This window comes from Morone saxatilis, unplaced genomic scaffold (genome assembly GCF_004916995.1).
Source record: "Morone saxatilis isolate NCDOM2014 unplaced genomic scaffold, NCSU_SB_2.0 Contig15, whole genome shotgun sequence".
NCBI lineage: Eukaryota > Metazoa > Chordata > Actinopteri > Moronidae > Morone > Morone saxatilis.
Window position 1 is genome coordinate 20,900,986 of NW_023339707.1, and position 18,744 is coordinate 20,919,729.

Consider the following 18,744-nt stretch of genomic DNA (forward strand, 5'->3'; position numbering starts at 1 on the left):
AATAAATAAATAAATAAATGTGTATCTCAAGGGGAAGAAGAGGTGCTGAAACAGAAATATATATTTTTTTTAAACTTTATTTAATGCTACTTTACAATCATGTAAACCTTTTAATGGAGGGAGGTTATGTTTATTAACCCTGGTGGTTTAGTGCAGGTTGTACGCAGGTATATGGAGTCAGTATTGGGTATACACATTTCTAAATCTTCTCTGATGTGTAGTTTTTTTCCTACCTATGTGGTTGTCTCACCCTGTAGTCTGGGGGCTAGTATTGATTATTCTGTCATTAAATAATGATCCTTACTGCCTGAAGTCAAGCAGCAACAGTTAAGTGACATTGTGCAAACATTACTGGTACCCATTTTTGTTAAATATGCCACTGTGCATAACAGGAGGTTTATCCTTTGCTGGTTGTTCTGCTTTAAAATGAGAGTAAACCCACTTCTCCAGAAATTACTGATTAACCCTAAAAGTTTCTGTTGAGACACCAAAAGAAAGGGGCCATCAAGGCTCTCTTATTTATTACCAGCTTGTCTTAAATTTGAAGATTGCTGCAGATTAACATGCTTTTTCCCTCCTAAAGTGTCTCACTATAACTCTTAAGCCGTGCTGATAAGAGTAGCTGCTGAGGTATTTACCACAAGCTCACATGAACGGTGTCCTAAGCCTTTTTGAAGGTCTATAGTTAAAGTGATTATGTCTAATTTCTCAAAGTCTGACAGCTGCTAGTCTTACACTTTGCCAGATCCACAAAGGAATAGTTTAAATTCACACTCATGCAGGTGAATACTTTCTAATGTTCACCTAAAGCAGTCAATAATAAATATATGTAATGTAAGTAGTAAGCCGTGGTATTGTTTATGAAATGAATAGAGATGTACATGAGACTGGGCTGAGAGTGCAGGAGTAATCAGGGTTGTCACTTAAAGGTCCTGTACACCCACTCAAGTCTTTTTAAGTATCCTGGCTGTTAAGACCTCTGTGTCGAAGATAGGTGGAGCTTTGCTGGGAATTACCTGTACAGATGAAACAACAAAATGAATCTATAACTATTTTGATAATTGATTAATAATTTTAGTAAAAATATTGGCTATATATATCTTTGAATTACAGGTGAGATTAAAGTAAACACAACTGCCCTTAAATTGAAATTATAATGGGAATTTTACAGAAAAGACAATCAGTTAACTGAGAAAATTATTGGCAGATTAATTGATAATAAAAAAAATTAGTAGTTGCAGCCCCGATTTCTTGTGTGAGGTGTCCCAATCCAATAAATTATCACAATGGATTTTGGGGCCACAATTGTAGATTTATATTTTCAATACAAAATACCGGTAGGCTATCTAGTAGTTTGGCTGATAGATTCCTCATGTTTTTACCATTTATATGCACTAGAGGGCGTCAGGGCATAAGCACATTGTCACTCACTGAGATAGTGATCAAGTGCATTGGATACAGCAAGGCTTAAACACACTCAGGCAAAGTTTCACCACTTATCACACAGTCACAGATAAGATATAGAAAAAGCTCCGTGGTTAACACACAAATCTGAAAGTTTCACATACCTGCAAAGTTTGGAGCTTAAACTGAAATTGTTTTGTAATCTGACATACTGGTAAAAAGTAAATTTAATCACATGGTGGCCAGATCTAAACATTTAATCATAGTGGTAAAAGTGCAGATATTTAGTTAGGCCTCAGTTGTTTATTAAGAACTGGGAAATATTATATTATTACTTATTGGTATGCAATGCTAGAATATAATGTATTTTATAAAAACCGTACTGTTGGAAACAAACACTACCAGACTGTTCATATGAATTGAATATTAGTAGTAGGTTTGCATTTTTTGCATATTAATGGGACACTTATTTGTTCCAAAATATTGTCAGAATATTATTGTAAAGTTGCAACTAAAGATTATTTTCTTTACTGATTAACTGGCAGATTAGTTTCTTAATGGATTCATTGTTTAGTCAAAAAAATAATGAGAAATACTTTCTTAAAGCCCAAGGTAGTGTCTTCAAATTCCTTTTTTAATCCGACCAAAACTTCTAAAACCCAAATATATTGAGAAACTGAGTCTAAGAAATGTTTGACAAAAAATGATTTAAAGGTCCAGTGTGTAACATTTAGTATCCAAACCAAACACTGGCTGTAGAGTTTCAACTTCACCGTTAGATACCACTAAATTCTACACACTGGTCCTTTTAGCAATTCATCGATTATCAAAATAGTTTCTGATTATTCTTCTGTCAGTAGACTGATTGATTAATTGTCTAATTGTTTCAGCTCTACCTTAATGGAAGGACACGCAGCATTTAAAACCACTGTTATGTCAGCGGTTGAAGAGATTGGTAGTTCATTTTGATTATTTATTTCAATGCACTTTCATAACCAGCTACATTTCGATTAATACAGGAGGGTGTTGGACTGAACGTGGACCTGAACCTGTCAGACATGACTGTGGACAACTCAGTGGAGGTAGGATGAAGAAAATTAAACACAGAGAAGCTCTTTTAATCTCTGTCTTCTCTCTCTTTCTTTCTTTATCTTTCTTTGTCTCACTTGCACGTAACTTAAGAAGAAAAATTGTCCTCAAGTCACCACTGAGGAAGCTATCTCAGGCCAAGAATTAAACATGCCAAAATAAATTTGTGTTTTGCGTTAACCGGGTGCCTGGGGTAGTGCTGCTGCACAAGAACAGCTGGTATGGCAAGTCATGGTCTGGATTTCAAGAGGGAGAGACAGAGTTTTAGAGACATAGTATTAGGGAAACTGAGGAGAAGAGAATTGGTGCGTGAGAATGGGACTGTTGAGACGAAAATCAGATGAGAATAAAGATGCGCGGTGCAATGTTTTGTACCTTAAAACTCCGCAGTTATTATCTATGAAGTGATTCCTAATTAAAGCTTATGTTACAAAAAACAGCATATTGGGTAATATTTATAATCCTCTTAACTATAACGTTTCCATCTGTCTCTAGAAAAAAAAAAAATCTCACACATAAGCGTGGTAAATTATTGTTTTAGATTTAGTTTAAGTCTTTTGAAAAACACCCAACTACTGTATGCGCGTCCATATAGCATTAATCCGACAGTTTCTTCAGTTATGTGCCATATTAGTTCTTTTTCTTTAATTCCGCCTCTAGCTACATCTCAGTGCTTGCCTATATTGGTTGCGAGTGAAAAGCTTATCCTCCAGACCTTTTTTTTTTTTTTTTTACACTGGAGGAAAATAAATTACTTTGCATCTAAGTCAAAAACTTCATGCTTATTTGTTTGGCTCCCTGCTGGCATGTGGGCTTTCATTTTCATTTTATTCCACTTCGGTTCAGCTCTGATGGAAGTGGATCACTTCAGCAGATACGCTGTATAGATATACATATTTCTCTTTTGTACTTTCTAAGATTGAAAGTCCAGTGTGCTTTCTTATACGTGCTTTTGGATGCACATGTGTATTATCTTCAAAGGTTTGGAAACCCCCCAGCTGTAGCTTTGCTGTCATCATGATTTTGGTCAGCGTGCTGAAAAAAATACTCCTTTGCAAAAGGCTGTCTCAGCGGCAAACAAAGATACAATAAGCTGCACTAAATTGGAAGCATTACAGTCCATTAAATGAATCCCTAAGAGAGTGCCTTCCTAGGTTAAGCTTGTCCAGTCTATTTAAACATCTCATTAATTGTCTGGATATTTATCTTGTAGTTAATCACAGTGTTAAAAAAACAGATAACAGACAAATAATTAGATGGGTGGATAGATTTTGTTTTTAATTAAGACAATATCGCAGCCGTTTACGCTAATTACTATTTTTGAGACACTTGACATTGACACTTCCCTCCTAAAATGCAGAGTGCATTTGAGGGCAAGCAGTACAAGCACTGTTGTCTGCGATACTAATGCTGTTTAAAAAGTGGGTGGAGGTTTGTTTCAGCCTCTGGAAGTGTTGCACATCAACCCAGGAATTTTAAACAGACCACACCAAGGTGATGCCAATAATGTCAATCCGATCCTTTGTAGAAAATTAGATTGGTAGTGAAGTTGAACCTGGGGTGCTCTCAACTTAATGAATAATGTTAATGTTTCCAAAGCAACACTTCCTCGCAGTTAATTAAAATGAGGGCGAAAAAAGTCACGTAGGCGTCTTTTCTTTATTCCTGTAGTTAAGAAAAACTGTTTCTTAACAAGTTTCTCAGTGTGAACGCTCTTGTGTTTTAATCTGTTACGCTACAGTTCTTAGTGTCAAGTAATTTTGTATTTCCCTCATATGGTGAATGACATCAACAATCTGAATCCCTACTTTTCCATGTTTCTCCAGAAAAATCCAACCACAACGATTATTCAGTGTTTTTATTTCTTCAATAAATAAGGCTGCACAAGAATTGTTTTTGATAAGGATATCAACACATACAGTATGCTTTTCTTTACATGCATACATGAAGCCACACAGCACAGTACCACATTAAAAAGGGAAAGCAGAGTTAAATACAGCACAGTGCTGTTCCTGTTCTTGGTTATTTTTAAGGAAAACAAATTGTCAGTCTTTTAATACACACGTGCAGGATCAGGCATGGTTGTTATTATAACTGATTAAAATCCAAAGAGTGATTTATTTTAATTGATTGACTGATTTTTTACAATAAATGTGCAAAAATTAGCATGAGAAAATCAGGAGTAGACAACAAAAATAAGAGCACCTATAATCGAATATACATTAGATTATAGACACATCTGTGTGTGCAATTCTGCCAATTTTTGCTAATCAAAACATAATTAAAAACTTTCACTGCTATGGGCTCCTTTTTTCCATTGTTTTTTACCTGGACACTGAATAAATATTTATATGTAATAAGTATCTATGTATAAAAAATAGAACTTCCCCTGGTTCCTCTTGTTTCATGAAAAGACAGTTGTTTTTAAAAAGTCCTGTAAAATGGTCTTAAATTACAGGTTTCACTCTGGTTAGTGAGTGCTGTGTTTTCTTTACAGAGCAGAGTCCCTTTAGTATTAATGTAACCTAATCAAGCTGAAATACAGATTATAACTAATGGGATGTGTTGGAGGACCAACATAAGAGTTAAGGAATCCTCTAAAAGAAAGAGAGCGACTTGAGTTTGGTTTTTACTGAGCCCTGAAGTGGCCATACAGAGAAACAATATATTGTTTACTACACAGAGGACTCAAAATGCTTTTAAAGAGGCAGTTCATTCAGCAACATCGTTAGCTAGACTGTTTATATATTTTATCAAAACCTTTCTAAAACATTCAGTGACTCCCTGATTCTAAGTTGATCATGTTCATGCATTAATCTTGGACCTTTGCTCTAATACTTGCATTGCCTTTAACCAGCCCTGATTTACCTTCAGGGCAAAAAGTTGGCATAAGCTACAATTGTCTGGCACATTGAGGTTTTGGAGGAGTGCCAACTTTATTTCAAAACGTGGGGATTAATTGTATCTTGTGCAAACGCAGTATAATTTTGAGTGCTTGATATAACAAACCTGCCATCAACATATATATTTTGGGTCTCTGTAGCTTTTCACTAAATTTATTTTTTTTTTTCTGTCAAAATAAATGACTAAACGTGAGGTGAAATTGACTTCTAGTCCCATTTTTGTCAGTGACCGCAGGCAACAGGGCACCGTAGAGTCTCATCAAGTATAGGCCTCTTCACTAAATTGATACTCCAGCTAAATCTGTGTTTTTAGCATCAGATACTTGGCCCCTGTTGGCTTGAAGTGGCTGCTAATAGTTTGCTTGTTTGATTCCTCACAGAAAACAGCAGCTGTCAGTTTGAGTTTGTGTCTCTGTTATAATAGATCTCAATGGTGACAAGGACAAAATGTCAGTACAAACATTAAAGTCTACAGGGGGTGAATACTCGATCATTTTGGGTTGAGTACCACTTTATCATCTTCACCGCCCGATGTCAGCATACATACATTTACACATGTCCTTTATGTGTCAAAACCTAAACAGAGCTTGATGTTAACTGGTTAGACATAAACCTGTGCAGTCTTGCTATCACACTAAGGACCGTAAACAATTTCTTTATCTCCTTTACAATCCTTTACAATGATTCCACGTATCTTGTTTCTCATATTGCCATTATCCTCACATTGAAAGTATGTTCCTGCTCTCCACAAGATGAAGATGATGAGCTGCTTTAAAATGTCACACATTTGTAACCTCGAAACCAGCAGGAGTTCTCTTGTCTAATTTTCTGCTCCTTCAGAGCCCGCTTCAATTACTGTTAATTAAAATGAAACAAGCTGTCACCATAGTAAGCATCAAGACATTGCAACTGTACGTTTCTGTGACAAATTTTCTCAAATCTTTTCATAATGAAGGGGTCATTTACGAGTGACTTTCACGAGGGATGCTGTCCAAGGTCCTTGCAGGACTGTGCTGTTGTCATGCTATAAAGTCTTGATGACACACACTCATTATAACTTGTGCATGCCCTTTGTTGTTTTGTTGTCCATACCCAGCAATCTCTCTGTCTTTTTGAGCACCTGTCCTGTCTTGTTTGCTTTCACGATAGGAGGAGGTTGTACCCCTAGAGTAAATCAGCCTGTGGTTTGGCTGAGAGCCGGCTAACTGTCACCTCTTTGTAGGTGGATCCAGTCAGGATGCAGGCAGTCCTTTGGGGTGTGGGCACATGACACGGTGCTGCATTCTCAGTGCAGTGCTGACACGCCCCATAGCTCTCCTGCTGTCCATTTGAGAAGCGTGTGGAGATGCTCATGTCCTTGTTGCGCTGTGAGGTGGAGCCGAAGCGTTCTTTTGGGTCTGACTGTGGACTTCCCCTGTAGATCCTCTGTCGTAACATAGACGTGTCTCTGTAGAGACACTCGCGAAAATTAGGCTTACACAACAGGTAGACCATAGGATTGTAGATAGTGGACGACTTGGCAAACACGGCGGCGAGGGCGAATGCGTCCGGAGGAACCTGCGTGGCGTCTCCGAAAGCAGCCCACATGGCCACAGCAGCATATGGGCTCCAGGCACCCAGGAAGCCTATACATACTGCTACTGACAGCTGTGGAGGAGAAACATACACATGATACACACACACTGCACAAAACATGACATGCAGAAGATTTATTTAGTGTTATAGCAGTGGCAAAGTATCAAACATAAAATGTATAGATATACAAAGAGGTAGCTACGTATGCATGAGAAGATTCTACAATAAAGCAATCAGCAAAGCATTTTTATAAACTTGGAATCATTTACTGGCTCATATCCTACTCAAATCCTGTTAACTGCAAAGTTAAGTGTCGCTGAAGTCTGTCTGACCTTGACAATGAGAGCGTGTGCATTGGTGGTCTTGGTCTGTGGTGACACATGCTGCTGCACGGCCTGACGTGACCCCCGCACTGTCAGCAGAATGAAAGTGTAGGAGAGGAAGATGATGGTGCAGGGCAGTGCATAGCAAAAGACGAAAAGGCAGATGATGTAAGACAAAGCTGAAAGCTCGTGGTTGGGTGCATGCCAGTCAATGCAGCAGGCTGTGCCGTAAGGTTCAGGACTGTAATGTCCCCAGTGTGCCAAGGGCCCTACAGCAAACACAGATGCATAACACCACACTCCAGCCACCAGGAGGCGGGCATGTGACGAGGAGAACTTGTTACCTGATCAGACAAGAGATAGAAAAAAAGACTGCAGTTATTGTCGTCATTTTATTTCCTCATGCTGTTCAGGTTTGTGATAAAAATTTGTAGTGTTGTAAACATCATGCTCATAATAGTTTATTATCCCCTCACCGTGGTTAGGGAAGGAGACCTTGAGGCAGCACACTAAGGAGAGGGCTGTGAGGTTGGTCAGGCTGCATAGACCAAACAGTACTCCACACATAGCATAGATCTGACAGGTGATTTCTCCAAACAGCCACCTGTGAACACAGACAAGGAGAACAGGGACATGTGATGGAGACTCCTTGGGCTGCGACTAATCATAATTTTCATTATCAGTTAATCTGCTAATTGTCATCTTGATTAATCAATGTCCTAAAGCCCAGACTGACTTCTTCCAATTGCTGTTGTTTACCAGAACCCAAAGATATTTGATTTACAGTGATATAAGTGAGAACCAGGGGATGTTTTCTAGAAAAATAATTTAAATAATTAATGAATTAATTAAATAGTTACAGATTTCTGTCAGCAGTTGCTGTTTACAGTCAATTAAATCTCCACTGCAAAATGAATTAGTTGTTTCTCAAGATAGGAGAAATGAAATAGGCAGATAAGATAGGGCAATATAAGATACCTGTGTGAAAAGGTTGATGGTATTGCCAGTGGGAATAAAGAGAGCGTCATCCCAAGGTCACTGATGGAGAGATTGATGATGAAGAACTCAGCTGGCTTCAAGGTCGACCGCTTGTGATATGCAACAAGTAGCAGAATGCAGTTGCCTATGAGGGACATTACACCTGTAAAAAAGAAAAAGAAAGGGAGAGATTGTGCTGGGCTAGAGATTGTGTCCCTGTGGGGATTTGTTGTGCATGCATGAAGTGAGTGACAGATCAACACAGCAGAGAGATTTACTTGTTGTGTGGACTTACAAAATGCGCTGTAGATTGCGCCCATGAGTATGTCATGCTCCTTGGAGATGGTGGAGGCAAACACAGCAGATGTGTCTGAAGCATTTCCCATCTGAAATGTTGTTAACATTAGCACACACACAAGTTAATTGTGAATAATGCAATGAGTGAATAATTTATTTAAACTCAATGCTCCACTGATGTTGTTGTAGCCTTGGCTCACAATGCTGTTGAAAGAGTGTTTAATAACCGCAGGAAAAGCTGTTTCTTCACAGCCGGGTCTCAGTATTTAAACCAGATAAACATTTCTCCAGTTTTGTCTCTAATGCCTTTTGTGTGAGCTGTGCTTTTTTACTGTCTTTATTGCACACTACTTCCAGCCTACAGGACTAAATGTAGAAACCGATGAAAAACCTTTTATCTTTTAAATAATAATTTAAAAATAATCCTGTGCAAAATATGGGGACAGTTCGTAGAAGAATTAGAAAGACTTTGCCTTTCAGGATTTACAACAGGAGTATGGGATGAGAGATTGAGAGCTAGAGAACAAAACAAATCAGATAGATAAAAATGCGCTCAGATTTGCTTGAAAAAAGATTGCAATATTGTCCCAGCTGACACATTTTTACACATTATGCATGCACACACGCAAATTTAATACAGACACATGAAGTGATAGAATAGTTACATGATGAGCAGTGCAGTGTTCATTCTGCCATGACTGAGAGCAAATAAATTAACCTAATAGATTGTTAGAAGAATGTTAAGTGTCTTCTCAGCATCAGTTGAGGCACTCATGCGCCTTGTTGTGAGCCAGACTCTTAAGACTCTCTAGACAATCACTATCTTCTTGCTCATACATCTGCAAACAAGATGATGATTGCTATTCAGGACGTCACTTTGCTTGATAGGAGAATGGAAAATAAAATGCATGCAGGGACGATTCTGGAGCAATACTTGGAGTGCTTTCATAGATGATGCAGAGGCAACATTGACTCAAGGACTTAGGCAATCACACAGGATAAAGAATGAGGCTTCATTACTATGCAAGTCAGCACGCCAGTCAATGACGAAATGTCCAGTCAGTCTGAGTGGAGGAGACTCAGCAGAGTAAGTACTTATGACCAGTTTTAGTGCCACTCAAATCCAAGAACTCCACAGGACTCTGTTATCAATAAAACATATTAACTAGTCCTCGATGTGTGTCTTTCAATGGCCAATGTCAGTAGTTAGAGAGCAGGGCAGCCAATGGCCGATATATAACACATGTTTTGCGAGAGGTATTGGTTCAACTGTATGATGATTTTGGAGGTAGTATTTCACCCCCATTGAAATGAAATCTGGTTGACAACATAAAAGAAACACTGTCAATATAATTCAACAGCACAACAAACTGCAGCCTCCAAAATGAGTTAAATCAACACCTTTCTAAAACAGTCTCAGCAGGAACTAAAACTGACTAGACTGCATTGTTTTTTTCATTTAGGTTTATAGCAGCAGTATATTTTGCATTCGTAAATGTCAGTAACGATTGATTGGACCCAGCGAGTACCTCCTTCTCTCAGATTTTATGCAATAATAAATTATCAGCCCTGATTTCTTTTGGTCTGAACAGTGTAATTAAATTATGCAAAAAAGACAATACTTTTTCATAAGACAATTTATGGGTGTGCGTGTTTCCTGGGTGATAACTGTCCAGTGTAAGAAGTCTTTGAGAGAGAAACGTCTGCACAGCGTCTGCAAAAGATGTTTTATCTCATGCGAGCTCTCGGACAGAACCTGTCACGTCTGGAGGATTTAAAGCTTGCATTAATCAGAACAACTTTTGCACAGATCTGAGTGCACGGATGCTTTTCTCTCAAGTGTGCTGGCCTTTAAGCTCCAGCGCCTCTACCAAGCCTGAATAAGCAGTATTTCCCTTTGATTTCTTTTTTTTAACAAACCCCCATACTTCATAACTTAGAAAGCAGTGTGGAGTTGAATCTGTGTGGTTTGATTAAACACATGAATGCCTTAAAGTGAGGAATAACAAGCACACTGTATATGTGACATTACTATCAAATACATTTCTAGAGCTGAACTCTGTATGTGAACGTGCTTATGTAACCAGAGGAACAAAACCAAGACGACCCTTAGCCACGTGAGCGTGAAAGCGAGAGGGAGGAGGTGGACAGCAAGAGCCGGGAAGAGCTTAACCAGCTGAACTGTGCCTTTGGTCTGCTGTGACAGATTGAGTATTTTGAGACTGAGCTGTGACACTACTGTTATCATGTCTCTGAGCCTGGCTGAATAACTCTTCTGTTCAGCTGTGATTAATTGGGCGCCTTTAGGACAGGAACAGGGACGTTGACCTCTAGATGATGGAGTGACGGGTAAACCATATATCGCCAGCTGACCTGGCTTATGTACACCATGTTTTCATTTTAGATGCCCATTTGCACCCCATTCTTGCCCGCCCGTCTCTGTGAAGACATTTTCGACTGTGTAATTTACTGAGGAAAAGATATGAAATGCATCTGCAGTTTACCGCTGCTGTCAGCCATGACAAGCAATCACTAAGTTTGTTTCCCTGCTGCATGTCATCAAAATTGGGAGATTCGTGTGACGCCATTTAAACCAAGGCTGTCACTCGTAGCATTTAGATGGCCGTGGTCAGAGGTGATAAGCAGCCACTTAAAGGCTGACAGGTGTGTCAGGGTGTCTGAGTGCAACAGCAAAGAGACTACATGCATGAGCTCATGAGAGGTGACAATTACAATGTCAGTGTGTCTGCATGGTTTCCTAGAGATTGGCAGCCAGTTGCATATCTCAATCTTTGATTTGTGTTTAAATCTGACCCTCGAATTTAATGAGTACTTGTAAAACTCGTGCGGTTCCTACTCTGTGAGCGTAAATATGTGTTGCTACAATGAAAGCCGAGTTAATCCAGACTGTTTAATATTAAGGGTTCTTATATCATTACTTGACATTTCCTTTCCTTCAGCCCACAATTTCACTTTCATGATGTACATATAAGGATGGCACTGGTATTGGTGATTTTATCTGGGCATTAGCTTTGTTATGTTAGATTCACACTCGGCCCTCAGCGTTTGTGCCTCTGTGACATTATGAATCATGAAATATTTGTGTTTCTGATTTTAAAGTGTCACATTGTATCGTGTATGCTTGGGTTGATTGACCTGCCCTGTCCTTTTATGCATTTACACTATTTTCATTGCTGCATTTTGGATGTCTTTGGATTATTTCTTAAAAAAAGCTGTTCAGCTACTAGTTTTAGTCTATTTAAAACATGCAATTACATTTGTTGTTTGGCTATTTTACTTTTGTGGCCAAGTTATCTAAGAATTTCCAGTGTAGAGCTTGTTTTATGGCACAGTTACAGATACAAATATCCACATTAGGACTGCGAGTAAGGATTATTTTCATTGTTGATTCATCTGCTGTTTATTTTGTCTACTAATCAGTTAATCTCTTCTTTTTGTCTCTGAATGGTAAAAAAAGTAAAAATGTCTCATTGTCTCACGTCTCCAGATTTTACATTTAATTTACTATCATAAATGACAAAGAAAAGCAGCAAATCTTTTCTTTATTTTTAGCTTTAACTAGCAAACATGTGGCTTTTTTTGCTTGAAAAAGATTTAAAAAAAACAGTAGTTGATTGATTTTCTTTCTTTTGTGTGCAAACTATTTTCTCTAAGTATTTCATTAAGCTTGTGATTCACTGCATTATGCGATATTCAAACACAAACCTTCATTTCAACACGTGTGTCACAGCATGCTGTTCGGCACATCCCCGAGGGCCTTGTGAGACCTTTGTGAGATTGAAGTAGACTGTATTCACCCTTGTTATGCGTAACTGCCTCTTCAGCTGAGAGTGACTGACAGTGACAAGTGAATGCCATCACAGTACAATATTTACACTGTGTTTTAGCAGCATGACAAGGAATGGCTGGAGGCAACTCTGTCAGACTTTGCAGGGGATGCTGTGACATATCTTATGTAATGACTGTGGAGAAAGATCACATGATACAGTGTGCACCTAACATAGTGTGTTTAGGGTCCCCAACATTGCGGTATAGTAATCTGACCATGAATCTGACGACTATATAGGTGTGTATGTTTGGACATCCATTTTTGTCAGTTTGGCCCAGACTGAAATATCAATATGTCAATTATCTGATGGATTACCATAACCTTTGGTAAAGATATTCATGGTCCCTACCCAGAACATTAACACTAGTGACTTTAGTGATCCCCTGACTTTTCCTCCAGAGACACCAGCAGATAAAAGTCTCCATTTAACCTGTTAAATAGCGTCTGCGTCTACTGGATGGCTTGGCACAACGTTCAGATACAGATGAATAAAACAGTGAATCCTAATGATTGTGATGAGCAGTACAATATTTAACTATTCTAGCTCATTTTTGTCAAGTATTCTTGACACTACTATTTATCATTAATTACAGATTTCATTTTTTCTAAGTTTTTTTCTTTGTCGCGTTATGGCATTATGTTTTTGAGCTGCCCAGCCGTCTGTCCTTCAGTCCGCCCTTCCGTCCCATTTTCATGAACATGATATCTCAGGAGCACCTCTGGAGAATTTCTTCAAATTTGGCACAAACGTCCACTTCAAGGATGATTAGATTAGATTTCGGTTGTCAAAGGTCAAGGTCACTGCGACTTCACAAAACACGTTTTCTCGGCCATAACTCAAAAATTGATGACCATATTTTACAATTGATTGGACAATGAATTGGTGCCACTTTTGACTAAAAGGTCAAAGGTGACAGTGACCTCAAAATTACTTTCGACAAACGTGTTTTTGGTCATAACTCAGGAATTGTTGCGGTCATTTTGACACATTTTCATACAGATGTTTAATAGGATGCAATTATTCTATTTTATCCAAAAGGTCAAGACTCAACCTCTTGGTGACATCATAATGTTCTGGAAAAACACCATGACTCATCAACAGAAGGGGAAATTGTCACCAAATTTCACAATTGGTCGGACACTAAATTGGTGACACTTTTGACTCAAAGATCAAAGGTCATTGCAACCTTAAAATAGGGTTTTAACCATAATTCACAAATGAATTGGGCAATTCCAGATTTCACAGACATGTTGACCAGGACAACACGATGACTAAAGGTTGCACAGTACGGCCATCTTTCCATCGCATCCATTCTGCCTTTTCAACCTATTGGCGCACGCCTGCAGCTAATCCTGACCTTGTTGGTTAGTGAGTGCTCACATACAGTCCACACACAGCTCATAGAGAGGCTTTGCAAAATGCCATGAGCCCCACATTTAGTGCAGCTATACTCTACTACTCATTTAGCCAAAAAAGTACACTTAATATTGTTTATTCAATTCCTTCAAAGTCTTAACTACATATATTATATAAGTCAGGACAAACATGGATGTTAACTGCTACTCGACTGGTTGGTGGAGGCATATAACTGCAGGGCAGTCATTCTAGTTTTGTCTTTCTGTAGCCAGTGAGATAGGAGCAAGCATAACAAAGAAGGGGAGATAGAGGAGGATTTGATCTTAGGGCAGCGGCGGCAAAGATTTGGTTTCACAGAACAAAGACTCTTATTATCCTGTTGGTACAGAGTCAGTTTATCATGAAAGGTCTGCATGAAAACAAACAATACAAATGCTGGTCATTTGTCCCATTTGGATTACTTTTCATACTTGGGTGCACAATAAACAATCAGAATTCCTAATATAAGATGCTTTAACGTAGAGGTGGGTGATACATCGATTAAATTGTTTGATTTGAATTTTTAAAACAATGCAAAAACACATGTTATAATGTGGGGATATACAGCTGCTCATCTACACAAAGCGTGTAGAATAATTTTCCTACAGTATCCCATATGAGAAGAAAGGGCCCCAGTGAAAAGACATTACAGATGGGGTGTCTTTAGTTGTTTGTTTAAAATTGTAAATCAGATATAGTGTGAAAAAATCTGAGGTATTATTTTTAATAATATTTATCTATATATCGCCCAGTCCCACTATAAAATATCTGTAATGGTAATGCCTACGGGAAGGACAGCAGCCGCAAAGAATGCAAAATAAATAAATAAGTATTCTGCCACCCTAGTAAGTCATCATCACTCTACCACAACTGCTTCCCCTTCATGACACAAACACATTACATAACCACAGTCTGATTGAGTGTGAGAAAGCAAACATTTCTGTGTCAATGGTGGGTTAATGTCTTTCCTCAGACAGCTGTTTTATTTGTTATTTGCCTCTGACTCTGATCCTCAGTTGAAGGTCATGCACTTATATCACGCTGTATCCGATTGAAAGACATCATACTGTGGCATCATAATCGGTCGTTGTCAACACATATTTATTCTCCCTTGTGAGGCTTGAGTGAGAAGTCACAAACAAATGAATTGTCGCTCACACACGTCTGTGCACGAAGCAACAATGGGCAGCTCATGCATGCGGGCATACATATACAGAAAAATAATGTACGGCAAGCTGCCTGAGTCCAAGTCGACGGGAAAATGCTGCAGACAACTACAACTTTGACTTAAAAATAAAGAAAAGCTGAGAGGAATAATCAGCGATCTTATCACTAATCCTGCCAGAGATCCCACAAATTGGCTGTGATGTCCGTGCCTTCATTTCACCGGCGTTACAGCCAGCACAATCTGTTTTCACTTCCTTGAAATAGTATTGGAAACTTGACTGAATGTCCTTTAGTAAAAACACCTTTCGCACAACCAGATGTTATCATCCTAAAGAGGGGAGTTGTGAGATAACAAACACTGCGAGTCAGAATAAACTACCAGAGCCATTCCACAGAAAATAAAAGTAAAAAAAGAAATAACAGAATGAATCTTTTTAGAGTATTGTCAGCTTCTATATCTCATCCATTCATCCATCGCTAACAAACACTGAGAACAACAACATCAGCAAAATTTGGAAGATCAAACAAGTGCGTCATCATCAATGATCCTGCTCTTTGTTATTGTCTGTTCTCTGTGTATTGCACTGGAAACAGACAAAAAACACCCCAACGCTCTGCTGCTTACCTTCCAGGGAGGAATGGCTTGTCCTCAGTTAAACTCATGGAGGCCAGGTAGAGAGGAGGACACAGAGGAGAGGAGCCTGGCCAGCCACCGACAGGGAGACAGACAGGAAGGACAGACAGAGACAGTAAACCTGGATCTGTTTCAGGCTCACACTCACTCAGAGTCCGGTTAACGTATTCTCCTCCTCTTCAATGACACACACTTACGCACATCCCGCCAGGTGGACGCGCGCTCACTCTCTCACACAGCAGTCATCATCATTGTGGAGATGCATTGAGCCCCACTGATGTAGAACGAAAAAGCCCACAGTGACGGCAGGTCAGCCAGAGAGAGAGAGAGAGGGGGGGGGGGGGGGGGGGGCGTCTGGCAGTCTGTGCTGGCTTTCGCCCGCATTCTCGTACCTTGTTTCTCCTGCTTCTTTCGGCTCGGTTCTTTACTTTTGCCTCCACCGTTAACTCACACACACCTGCTCATTCCTGCACCTATGAGCAACAGTGTGTGTGTGTTTGTGTACACCTGCATGTATAGACAAAGCACTTGATTAGCGATTGTAATGGCGATAATCAGAACCTGGAGGAGGGAAAATTGGCTGTTGACATATAAAATTTATAGCCGTTGGGATGATCAGTGTCAAGCTGGATTTTGCATCACTATTTAACATTTGAAGGATTTTCTCACTGAATATAAAATAGACTGTGATTTTAATAGAATATTAATATTTTATGATGTGCCTGTGAAGTGGTAATTTAAGCTAAAAGCTAGAGTGAGAAAAGTATGATTGTAATTCCTAATCGTGTGACTATGATATTAGGCCATCTTTGATCACGGTCCTAATAGCTCACAGTGAAGAAATGAATCTGCACCGACAGTTTATGATTGTGCTCGGTGAATGCCTGTTGCCACTGGGCTACCGGTAATTCCCGATTATGTTAGTAGGCATTGAGAATTACAAAATGTTTGGTGCTTAATTTGCAAGTGGAATGAGATTTCTCGGTGATTCTACTTCAAGGGTCCAAAATGAATGTGCTAGCCACTTAAAGCCACTATAAAGTGTCATCCTCTGTCACACAGTAAATCCAGTCCTGTTAGGGAGCATTTGAACAGCACCTGAAGCACTGTGTCACCCTACTTTATCAAACCCACCCATGCAGTTTGCTGGAAGCAGCGCTGCTCCCAGACTGACAGTCATGGAAAGCTGCTTAAGGGAGCGTGGGCTCACTTGCTGAGCTGTGCTTGTTGCTGCAGGGCTGTCAGAAAGCTGCAAAGAGCAGTGCTGTCATATTAATACCTCTGCGCAGGGTCCTGGTCCTTCTCAGGCTGCTTGCTCTGACACGTTTAGATGAACTTAGTGTCACAGCCAGTGGTTCCCTGCAGTATGAAGTCCCTTCATGACTTATTGGAGATGACAGAAAGCAGGAAATGATCAGAACGAGAGGAAATTATGAGAGATCATGTTGAACATAAGTGAAATCACTTTCCATCAGATCATAAAGAGACGGTGGATGTCACTAAGTTAATTTTTTTACATTCTGCAGCAGGACTCTCGCAGTGGCGATCTGCTGCTAACCTGATGATTTTGTCAACAAGAGCTACTAATAGAACTAAATACTTGGAGCAAAGGCACAGTAACAATAGGATGATGCTCAAAAAACACATGAATTATTATAATTAAATCGGCATCAAAAAATAAAAAGAATGTTTAATGTGGTGAAAGCAGTCTGCATTTCTCTAACACAGGTGATCCTCACAGTATCTGTTTTCCACAGTTGCTTCATAGTGCATGAAAACCTTCTCCTTCAGTTTATTAAATCCCTGCAGTCGTCTGAAGGCAGCAGGACAGGTTCGTTAATAAGCCAGCAGCCTCTGAGTGAAGGTAGTACGCACGCCTGTCCACTTCGTTTAACTTGATTAAATTACATGCAGATGACACCTTCACCCAGTCCTTATGCATTTTGTGCTGCTGCTCGTACGTGAACCAAAAATAACACGTCAACATAGTGTTTTCTCCCGGACCTATCACTGAGTGCTTGCTGCCGTGTGATTAAAATAGGGCCCTGTGTCTTGTTTCATGATTGAGTCCAAGGTATAAATGAACAAAACAGAATGAACAGCTTAATCAGACTTTGGGAACACTTCAATTAGGTGCTGCAATACTGAGACTCAGTTAAACTCATTGGTCAATTTGTCCAAGTTAAAGTGTCTTTAATTTACCCCCCAACTCATATAATTACTTTTCACTTCTGCTTGAATCCCAACTTAGTTAGAAACTTATTGAACATATCCTAAAATATTCTACTAATATATGTTGTGGAAGAATATTCACCTGTTATTCAAAGAAATATCATATATCTCTCGTATGGTCTGTGGAAAAATGTATCTTGGTGAGGCTTGGGGCTACCATGGCCCTAAACCCAACTTTTGGCGGTAATATATTCTGTAAGTTACTATATACCCTAAAACTGCTATTTTGTTATACATATTCTTACTTGACTTTGATCTGAAATAGTCATACATCTATTAGGTCAGCAGTGGCAGTGGACTGAGAGCAGAGGCCATCCCTCAACCTTTACAGAGGCTGGATTACAAACCTTTAGGCTACGGTATTAATCCGATGAGCCACTAGAATATAGTGACTAATTGACGCTGCTGAAAATTTTTGTTCTGCTGCTTGCCAGTGAATAACGTGAATGTAGAATAATGATCGTCTTTTATGGATGAACACATTTTTTAAAGTAGCAACTGTCACTCTAATTCTGCTAAAAGTCTACCCAGTAGTTTCTAAAACAACACATTCATTAACTGATCAGCAAGATCCTCTGTTGTCCATTAAACTAAATTAACTTAACTTGATGGTGTTTTTATTAACTGTTAATATAGTTGACATATACTAAAATCTTGTCAGAATAATTATGAATACAGAATAATGCTTGATTTACCAATAACACACTACAAAATACTATAAATAAAGAACTGTCATACCCATTTAAAGTCATGTTGCATCCTATTGCATTATTAACAATGACCTTAGCACAAGCTGCAACTTATGCTGATTTTCAGCCATGTGTCTGTTTTATGATGAGGATTAAGTCAGTCCTACCTGTGTGGAGAGTGAGAGAGAGATAGCGAGAGAGAGGGAG

At 39.1% G+C, this 18,744-nt stretch overlaps 1 protein-coding gene across 1 annotated transcript; it reads right to left on the reverse strand.

Moving 5' to 3' along the window:
- Positions 1 to 6,560: 6,560 nt before the first annotated feature.
- On the reverse strand, positions 6,561 to 8,658 carry opn7d (opsin 7, group member d). The gene is made up of 5 exons (XM_035657298.1): positions 8,568 to 8,658; positions 8,273 to 8,435; positions 7,771 to 7,898; positions 7,304 to 7,638; positions 6,561 to 7,043 (listed from the first exon to the last, which is right to left on the reverse strand). The coding sequence occupies exons 1-5, from the start codon at positions 8,656 to 8,658 to the stop codon at positions 6,561 to 6,563; spliced, it is 1,200 nt and encodes a 399-aa protein (XP_035513191.1).
- Between the last annotated feature and the right edge of the window lie 10,086 nt (positions 8,659 to 18,744).